At 43.7% G+C, this 10536-nt stretch overlaps 2 protein-coding genes across 2 annotated transcripts; both read right to left on the bottom strand.

Annotated features, from left to right (window-relative positions):
* Positions 1-1918: 1918 nt before the first annotated feature.
* Positions 1919-3499, bottom strand: LOC135567405 (UDP-glucuronosyltransferase 2A2-like). Its single transcript, XM_065014803.1, has one exon. It carries the CDS (start codon positions 3243-3245, stop codon positions 2319-2321), a length of 927 nt encoding a protein of 308 aa, XP_064870875.1. The 5' UTR covers positions 3246-3499; the 3' UTR covers positions 1919-2318.
* Positions 3500-7008: 3509 nt separating this feature from the next.
* LOC135559524 (UDP-glucuronosyltransferase 2B31-like) lies at positions 7009-8761 on the bottom strand. Its single transcript, XM_065014804.1, has 2 exons — positions 8479-8761; positions 7009-7877 (listed from the first exon to the last, which is right to left on the bottom strand). Exon 2 carries the CDS (start codon positions 7866-7868, stop codon positions 7170-7172), a length of 699 nt encoding a protein of 232 aa, XP_064870876.1. The 5' UTR covers positions 7869-7877; positions 8479-8761; the 3' UTR covers positions 7009-7169.
* Between the last annotated feature and the right edge of the window lie 1775 nt (positions 8762-10536).

The raw sequence follows: 10536 nt of genomic DNA on the forward strand, positions 1-10536 counted from the left end.
GTTTGACAGACCTTGTAACTATGAACAGAAAATCTCTCAATGAGAGAGAGAGTTCAATAAACTCATCTTTTTTTTGTTTTTAGACTCTCATAAGAATGTTACATATGAACTACATGTTCACTCATTCTCCAATCTAATGTGTTCCCGGATATGTATGGATTTGACATAAAAGGCACAGGTAGATGAGCTTGTTAAGAAGTTAAGATTTAAAGTTGGCTTTTTCTACAGAAACAGATGGTGCCTTTCTCTAAGCAGTAGGAAGTAGATCATTAGTCATCCTTTTATCTGTTCTTGATTATGGTGATATTATTTATCAAAGTGCAGCTGCTACTACTCTTAAACCTTCAGATGCCATATACCATAGTGGGCTTTGTTTTGTTACAGGTGACAGTTTTGATACTCATCCCTGTATCCTGTATCACAAGTTTGGCTGAACGTCGCTAAAGACCCGTAGATCTCTACATTACTCCCTTTATGTTTACAAGGCCCTACTTCATAAACTTCCATCTTATCTAACTTTGCTGTTGAAGTATACACACCTGAGTTGCCTAACCCGTTCACAGGATTGGTTAACTGTTGAGGTTCCTAGGGTCTCCAAAGCTAGGTGAATCTGCTTTTAGTTTTAATGCAACATATTGAATGCACCATTTGCAAATGCATAACGTTTAATGCAGAGATTGTTTCTCTCTCTATATCAATTACGTTCTTTATGATTGGCTTTACAAATTCCTCATCCATAGCATCAGTGGCAGGTATTGTAAAATAACTGTAGTAGGACGACTCTTGTTTGATGTACCAACTTTTTGTTGGTGTGTCCCTGAGAGTGAAGAGCCTTGATCAGAATGTCCATGTTAACCCAGTGACTTCCCTCCCCGGGAAAGACCAGCAACATCCCACCATGTCAAACTGAACCACACACAATTAACAAAATTATAAATAGGCACAAAGTCATGTTTCTAATGTATGTTATCATTTATATGATATATAAAACAAACAGAGCTAGGAAATCATATTCAGTTTGTATGACACGTTGAACTTATTTTGACATATAGTCAGTTAGCTGACTATATATTCTCATTTATGTACAAGCATTTCGCTACACCCACGATAATATCTGATAAATGTGCGTATGCGACCAATAAATACAATTTGATGTGATACAAATCATGAAAGACCATGAAAGCTGTTCTCAATAGGGCATAATTAATTCTCTATAGGGTTTTGAGAGATTGAGACAGTGAAGATGAAACTTTATTCTTCATTTAGATTCACATTTGATACAGTATGTAAACAATATCTCACAATACATTACATCCTTGCCAATGAACATTAACTTAACCGTAATTATTATTAGCTTATTCATTCTGGTGATAAGATGTAGTGAAATGTTACTTACATGTAAAATGTGTAGCTCGCTTTGGCTTTTGTGTGGAATGCTGGTTTATAAGCATTAAGTAAATGTCAAAGTACTGCTTTTATGAGAACCTTTCCATTTGTTAAATTTCCCAATGATTTTAGGCTGATCTGAGGGCAAAAGGAGGGAAATATACTCTCTGTATTTCTAAGTGAACTAAATCTAAGTGAGGCTTCCAAGCAGAGTCCTTTAGAGAAAAGTCAGACAATAGAAACCCTTCTTCTGCTCTATGCAGACCACCTTGGTTGGCTTATTTATTGCAGATCAATGCTGTCATTTTATAAGCATCCGTATGAAAATCCCTTCACATTCCTCCTCGGATCTCATAGGATTATATTACCTCTGAATTATCAACCCTTCTAGAATGAATTAAGAATGATGTTGTCGTTAAAGTCTGGATAACGACAAACTGAAAGTTCTTTGTTCTTTTGAAATGACCTCCACAATAGATGTGGAAGAAAAAAGAACGAACCAATGAGGGACAAAGTGTTTTTGGAAAACATCTAAGCTGCATGATATCTTTATTAAAAAACAGAGCTCCTTAACGGTCTTCTGGAGAATCAACATTTACATCAGTTTAACTGTTACACACAAAGAAAGCAGCCACACACAACTATAACAGCATTCATTTTTAAAGTGCACATTTGGACTTTCCTATTAAAACCTTTGATTAAATGGGCTGAACAGTTAAGGTACAGTTGTAAGTTTAGCAAAATCTTCAAAAGCAAATAGATAAAACATCTGTCAACAATACTGTATGTCTACATCAATGCCACATATATTTGTCATGTGAACAAAAAGTATAATGAGTGAGACAAGTAAAAACATATTGTTGTACCACACTGTGTACAGATGAAAGCCATAATCATTCCTCTTTCATTTTAATTTTCAAACATGACCTGCATCAGAAACATCTGAAAATGCCAATGAAAGCCAGCAGAGTAAATAACACAACAGTCAGTAAAAAGACCATTACATCTACAGAGTGGTACGAGTACCAGTGCATTCTGTAGGACTCTGTACGCAGGTGAGCAGCACCTTTGTGTCTCATGACAAACTCAATCCAGAAGAGGGCAGTGTCCAGGGGCTCCATTGGCACGTCCCTGTGTAGCCTGGAGAGTCTCTGCATGTTCGTCCTGTAGGATGGCTCATCCAGAACTTCCTGTAAGGCCTGGGATAATATGTTTCTATCTAGTGTTGCTAAATACACAACCTTTGCTACACCCTTCACTTTCATTCTAGAAAGATTGTCAGTTTGGTCGAACACCAGAGGAAGGCCTACTATTGGAACACTGCGGTAGATAGCCTCGAAAATCCCATTTGTTCCTCTGTGAGCTACAAACAGCCTTGTCATAGGGTGTCCTACAAGATAATTCTGAGGCATCCAGTCAACTAATAAGGTGTTGTTACCCAGAGTAGCTGGCCTGTCTCCTTTATACCTCCAGATTACCTTCTGAGGCAGTTGGGCAAAAGCAACAGCTATCTCATCAGCTATATCAAGTGGAAGCTGCCCAATAAAAGTTCCCAAAGACATGATAATGAGTCCATGCACCCCAGAACCCTGAACAAACTCCACCAATTTTGGGAGAAGAGGCTTGGCAGGTTTACATTTGAACCCTTCAATATAGATAATGTTAGGCATGGTGGGACGAGGGAACTCAAACACAAAGTCAACTCTCATGAGCCATAAATCAGCAGCTTGAAACAATGAGAAGAAGTCGACCTCGGGACCAAAGTAACGACTAACTAAAGCAGAATAATGAGGTCTAATTGCCTGTCTGTACAGATACTGCCTGATGACATAAACAAGGACACGCTCAAAAAAACTCATCTTACATTTACATTTACATTTAAGTCATTTAGCAGACGCTCTTATCCAGAGCGACTTACAAATTGGTGCATTCACCTTATGACATCCAGTGGAACAGCCACTTTACAATAGTGCATCTAAATCTTTTAAGGGGGGGGGGTGAGAAGGATTACTTTATCCTATCCTAGGTATTCCTTAAAGAGGTGGGGTTTCAGGTGTCTCCAGAAGGTGGTGATTGACTCCGCTGTCCTGGCGTCGTGAGGGAGTTTGTTCCACCATTGGGGGGGCCAGAGCAGCGAACAGTTTTGACTGGGCTGAGCGGGAACTGTACTTCCTCAGTGGTAGGGAGGCGAGCAGGCCAGAGGTGGATGAACGCAGTGCCCTTGTTTGGGTGTAGGGCCTGATCAGAGCCTGGAGGTACTGAGGTGCCGTTCCCCTCACAGCTCCGTAGGCAAGCACCATGGTCTTGTAGCGGATGCGAGCTTCAACTGGAAGCCAGTGGAGAGAGCGGAGGAGCGGGGTGACGTGAGAGAACTTGGGAAGGTTGAACACCAGACGGGCTGCGGCGTTCTGGATGAGTTGTAGGGGTTTAATGGCACAGGCAGGGAGCCCAGCCAATAGCGAGTTGCAGTAATCCAGACGGGGAGATGACAAGTGCCTGGATTAGGACCTGCGCCGCTTCCTGTGTGAGGCAGGGTCGTACTCTGCGGATGTTGTAGAGCATGAACCTACAGGAACGGGCCACCGCCTTGATGTTATTTGAGAACGACAGGGTGTTGTCCAGGATCACGCCAAGGTTCTTAGCGCTCTGGGAGGAGGACACAATGGAGTTGTCAACCGTGATGGCGAGATCATGGAACGGGCAGTCCTTCCCGGGAGGAAGAGCAGCTCCGTCTTGCCGAGGTTCAGCTTGAGGTGGTGATCCGTCATCCACACTGATATGTCTGCCAGACATGCAGAGATGCGATTCGCCACCTGGTCATCAGAAGGGGGAAAGGAGAAGATTCATTGTGTGTCGTCTGCATAGCAATGATAGGAGAGACCATGTGAGGTTATGACAGAGCCAAGTGACTTGGTGTATAGCGAGAATAGGAGAGGGCCTAGAACAGAGCCCTGGGGGACACCAGTGGTGAGGGCACGTGGTGAGGAGACAGATTCTCGCCACGCCACCTGGTAGGAGCGACCTGTCAGGTAGGACGCAATCCAAGCGTGGGCCGCGCCGGAGATGCCCAACTCGGAGAGGGTGGAGAGGAGGATTTGATGGTTCACAGTATCGAAGGCAGCCGATAGGTCTAGAAGGATGAGAGCAGAGGAGAGAGAGTTAGCTTTAGCAGTGCGGAGCGCCTCCGTGATACAGAGAAGAGCAGTCTCAGTTGAATGACTAGTCTTGAAACCTGACTGATTTGGATCAAGAAGGTCATTCTGAGAGAGATAGCGGGAGAGCTGGCCAAGGACGGCACGTTCAAGAGTTTTGGAGAGAAAGGAAAGAAGGGATACTGGTCTGTAGTTGTTGACATCGGAGGGATCGAGTGTAGGTTTTTTCAGAAGGGGTGCAACTCTCGCACTCTTGAAAACGGAAGGGACGTAGCCAGCGGTCAGGGATGAGTTGATGAGCGAGGTGAGGTAAGGGAGAAGGTCTCCGGAAATGGTCTGGAGAAGAGAGGAGGGGATAGGGTCAAGCGGGCAGGTTGTTGGGCGGCCGGCCGTCACAAGACGCGAGATTTCATCTGGAGAGAGAGGGGAGAAAGAGGTCAGAGCACAGGGTAGGGCAGTGTGAGCAGAACCAGCGGTGTCGTTTGACTTAGCAAACGAGGATCGGATGTCGTCGACCTTCTTTTCAAAATGGTTGACGAAGTCATCTGCAGAGAGGGAGGAGGGGGAGGGGGAGGAGGATTCAGGAGGGAGGAGAAGGTGGCAAAGAGCTTCCTAGGGTTAGAGGCAGATGCTTGGAATTTAGAGTGGTAGAAAGTGGCTTTAGCAGCAGAGACAGAAGAGGCAAATGTAGAGAGGAGGGAGTGAAAGGATGCCAGGTCCGCAGGGAGGCGAGTTTTCCTCAATTTCCGCTCGGCTGCCCGGAGCCCTGTTCTGTGAGCTCGCAATGAGTCGTCGAGCCACGGAGCGGGAGGGGAAGACCGAGCCGGCCTGGAGGATAGGGGACATAGAGAGTCAAAGGATGCAGAAAGGGAGGAGAGGAGGGTTGAGGAGGCAGAATCAGGAGATAGGTTGGAGAAGGTTTGAGCAGAGGGAAGAGATGATAGGATGGAAGAGGAGAGAGTAGCGGGGGAGAGAGAGCGAAGGTTGGGACGGCGCGATACCATCCGAGTAGGGGCAGTGTGGGAAGTGTTGGATGAGAGCGAGAGGGAAAAGGATACAAGGTAGTGGTCGAAGACTTGGAGGGGAGTTGCAATGATGTTAGTGGAAGAACAGCATCTAGTAAAGATGAGGTCGAGCGTATTGCCTGCCTTGTGAGTAGGGGGGAAGGTGAGAGGGTGAGGTCAAAAGAGGAGAGGAGTGGAAAGAAGGAGGCAGAGAGGAATGAGTCAAAGGTAGACGTGGGGAGGTTAAAGTCGCCCAGAACTGTGAGAGGTGAGCCGTCCTCAGGAAAGGAGCTTATCAAGGCATCAAGCTCATTGATGAACTCTCCGAGGGAACCCGGAGGGCGATAAATGATAAGGATGTTAAGCTTGAAAGCGCTGGTAACTGTGACAGCATGGAATTCAAAGGAGGCGATAGACAGATGGGTAAGGGGAGAAAGAGAGAATGACCACTTGGGAGAGATGAGGATCCCGGTGCCACCACCCCGCTGACCAGAAGCTCTCGGGGTGTGCGAGAACACGTGGGCGGGAAGAGAGAGCAGTAGGAGTAGCAGTGTTATCTGTGGTGATCCATGTTTCCGTCAGTGCCAAGAAGTCGAGGGACTGGAGGAGGCATAGGCTGAGATGAACTCTGCCTTGTTGGCCGCAGATCGGCAGTTCCAGAGGCTACCGGAGACCTGGAACTCCACGTGGGTCGTGCGCGCTGGGACCACCAGATTAGGGTGGCCGCGGCCACGCGGTGTGGAGCGTTTGTATGGTCTGTGCAGAGAGGAGAGAACAGGGATAGACAGACACATAGTTGACAGGCTACAGAAGAGGCTACGCTAATGCAAAGGAGATTGGAATGACAAGTGGACTACACGTCTCGAATGTTCAGAAAGTTAAGCTTACGTAGCAAGAATCTTATTGACTAAAATGATTAAAATGATACAGTGCTGCTATTCGGGGGCTAGCTGGCTAGCTAGCAGTGTTGATTACGTTACGTTGCGTTAAAAGAACGACAATAGCTGGCTAGCTAACCTAGAAAATCGCTCTAGACTACACAATTATCTTTGACACAAAGACGGCTATGTAGCTAGCTATGTAGCTAGCTACGATCAAACAAATCAAACCGTTGTACTGTAATGAAATGAAATGAAAATGTGATACTACCTGTGGAGCGAAGCGGAATGCGACCGGGTTGTTGAGTGTGGAAGTTCTATTCGGTAGACGTTGGCTAGCTGTTGGCTAGCTAGCAGTGTCTCCTACGTTAAGGACGACTGATAGCTGGCTAGCTAACCTCGGTAAATTAAGATAATCACTCTAAAACTACACACTCTAAACTACACAATCATCTTGGATACGAAGACAGCAAAGACAACTATGTAGCTAGCTAACACTACACTAATCAAGTCATTCAGTTGAGTGTAATAGTTCTACAGTGCTGCTATTCGGTAGACGGTGGACGTTTGCTAGCTGGCTAGCTGCTGGGCAGATAGTAGTGTAGACTACGTTAGGACGACGAAATACGATAATTACGCAATTATCTTTGATACAATGACGGCTATGTAGCTAGCTAAGAAGAAATTGCTAAGATTAGACAAATCAAACCGTTGTACTATAATGAAATGTAATGAAATGTAATGAAAAGTTATACTACCTGCGGACCGAAGTGCGGATGCGACCGCTCGCTCCAACCCGGAAGTACATAAATCTTGTCTGTTAACTCTGCAACAGGAAATGGAACATAAGATAGTGGAGAGGGAGCAATAACAAAATGACCCTCACCACCTATAGTCCATCTAACATTGAAAACAAGTGGCACAATTAAATAGTGAGCCAGCACAATGCCTCCCCCATTTAATGGGTCTGTCAGAACCAAGTCATACTTGGTTTCTCTAATAGACTGCATCAACTGTTTATTCTCTAACATGTGGATTATCATCTCACACACTTTGCGGTGAACTTCAAAAAACCCGTCCTTCAACTCCATGTCCAAACTAAAACGAGTCCAAGCAGAGTTTCCCTCTCTCTTTATCTGTATTAGTCTTGACACAAATGAGCAAAATAATTCCTCATCAGCTCCACCTGGAATATCAATTGTTGTTGAACTGTAGTGAGGGGAGGTTTCCTTGATGTACCAGCTGTCTGATGGCCGTACTACTGACACACTGTGACCTCTTGAATGAAGCGCTTCAATAATGACCTTCATGTTGACCCAGTGGCTGCCGTCATGAGGAAACACCAGGACTTTCCCACCATGGACAGCAGGAATAGAGAGGGTCAACAGGGTAACAATGAAGATACCAGGGAGACACATCTTCACTAGCTGCTTCACATAAGCATGCATCAATTTTACCTGAAATATACAAAAATAAGGTCAAATAAATCTAATAAAAATATGTTTTGACATGAGAATAATTAAAACAGGCCTACATTTTTTTTCTTAAGGCTACAAATAAGTCCCTACACTGTCCACAATATGATTGGCCTACTTTAAAGTTTAGACAGGTTATGTCAAAAGGTTGATTACTTAATACAGTATAATCTTTGACTCTTAAGAGAGAAATACTTTTGTTTGACATAAGAAAAATTAAAACAGGCTTGATTGTGACGTCTAACTATATTTTTCGCTACAAATAAGTCTCTACACTATCCACAATATTGATACTTTAAAGTTTAAACATATTTTCATAACAAAAGGTTGATTACGTAATTCAGTATAATGTTTCATTCTGAGAGAGAAATACTTTTTCACCGATGTAAATGTCTCTTGAAGGTTAGGAAATTGTCAAATTCTGTAGATTTTGCCGAAGTGAAACCTATTTCACATCCTAATGTTAGGCTACACGTTAACATTGTATTATTGTAGCTCCGAATCAACAATCTATCGTGAGTGTGAACAAACAACGTCACGACAGAATCCATGCATGCGGAGCTAAATTTAATTGAAGGCTTACGTTCCGGTTTTCATCCAAAGAACAAAGAATTTGAAATGAAGGCTATTTCAGAGCCAGTCTGTCTGTAAATCAGTTCGAAGGTATTTGTAATAATCTCGGAAATCAGAGAGGAAGATGCGAAATCAGTATAGTCTCTAGACATCCGCGTTGGCTCCCACAATTTTCAAATGCTCCTTCTAGTTCTGTTTTTCAAGACCGTAGACTTGTCAGCACATTGAATTGGTGCGTTCGAGCCGATCGCTTTTATCAAGTCGTTCACCGCCTTTCAAAGCTTATTGCGTAATGAATGGCAGTGTCGGTCCTGGACAAATCTGCCGCTCCCCCTTTTTTTTAATCAGCTAATAGTTGGAGGAACAAAACATAACAGCAGCCCAATTAATAAGCCTATGCTACAAATTAAACACAGTTTTTAACACATCTGGTTAGTAGGCTGTATAATCAGTCAATAACATAGCCTCATATTTTCAATCTGATTACATTGATAAAATCACCAATGCCCTAGACGTTCTGCCGCCCTAGGCGAGGCAAAAATAATTACAACTTAGACATTCTTCTGAAACTAAGCATGGCACTTTCAAAAGTTACCTTTCCTACCCAGACAGAGGCTCTACTGATGCAGAAAACGGTAAGCTTCAACTACTGGTTACTAGGCCATTGTACAGTGGCTTGCGAAAGTTTTCACCCCCCCTGGAATTTTTCCTATTTTGTTGCCTTACAACCTGGAATTAAAATAGATTTTTTTTGGGGGGTTGTGTCATTTGAAGATGCAAAATATTTTTCGTTTTTTGAAACAAACAAGAAATACAACTTTTTTTAAATTTATTTTTATTTGAGCGTGCATAACTAGAAATAAACTAGAAATAAAACTTTCTTTAAAAAAAAACTTGAGCGTGCATAACTAGAGCGTGCATAACTATTCACCCCCTCCCCCAAAGTCAATACTTTGTAGAGCCTTCTTTTGCAGCAATTACAGCTGCAAGTCTCTTGGGGATTGTCTCTATCAGCTTGGCACATCTAGCCACTGTGATATTTTTCCAATTCTTCAAGGCAAAACTGCTCCAACTCCTTCGAGTTGGATGGGTTCCGCTGGTGTACAGCAATCTTTAAGTCATACCACAGATTCTCAATCGAATTGAGGTCTGGGCAATGACTAGGCCATTCCAATACATTTAAATGTTTCCCCTTAAATTATTTGTGTGTTGCTTTAGCAGTATGCTTAGGCATTGTCAGGCTGGAAGGTGAACCTCTGTCAGTCCCAGTCTCAAATCTCTGGAAGACTGAAACAGGTTTCACTCAAGAACTTCCCTGTATTTAGCGCCATCCATCATTCCTTCAATTATAACCAGATTCCCAGTCCCTGACGATGAAAAACATCCCCACAACATGATGCTGCCACCACCATGCTTCACTGTGGGAATGGGGTTCTTGGGGTGATGAGAGGTGTTGGGGTTGCGCCAGAAATAGCGTTTTCCTTGATGGCCAAAAAGCTCAATTTTAGTCTCATCTGACCAGAGTTCCTTCTTCCATATGTTTGGAGAGTCTCCCACATGCCTTTTGGCGAAAACCAAACGTGTTTGCTTATTTTTTCTGGCCACTCTTCCACAAAGCCCAACTCTGTGGAGTGTATTGCTTAAAGTGGTCCTATGGACAGAAACTCCAATCTCTGCTGTGGATCTTTGCAGCTCCTTCAGGGTTATCTTTGGTCTCTTTGTTGCCTCTCTGATTAATGCCCTCCTTGCCTGGCCTGTGAGTTTTGGTGGGCAGCCCTCTCTTGGCAGGTTTGTTGTGGTGCCATATTTTTTCCATTTTTTTATAATGGATTTAATGGTGCTCTGTGGGATGTTCAAAGTTTCTGATATTTTTTTATCACCCAACCCTGATCTGTACTTCTCCACAACTTTGTCCCTGACCTGTTTGGAGAGCTCCTTGGTCTTCATGGTGCCACTTGCTTGGTGGTGTCCCTTGCAAAGTGGTGTTGCAGTGCAGACTGAGGCCTTTCAGAACAGGTGTATATATACTTAGATAATGTGACAGATCATGTGACACTTAGATTGCACA

Source organism: Oncorhynchus nerka, unplaced genomic scaffold (genome assembly GCF_034236695.1).
Source record: "Oncorhynchus nerka isolate Pitt River unplaced genomic scaffold, Oner_Uvic_2.0 unplaced_scaffold_2089, whole genome shotgun sequence".
Taxonomy (NCBI): domain Eukaryota; kingdom Metazoa; phylum Chordata; class Actinopteri; order Salmoniformes; family Salmonidae; genus Oncorhynchus; species Oncorhynchus nerka.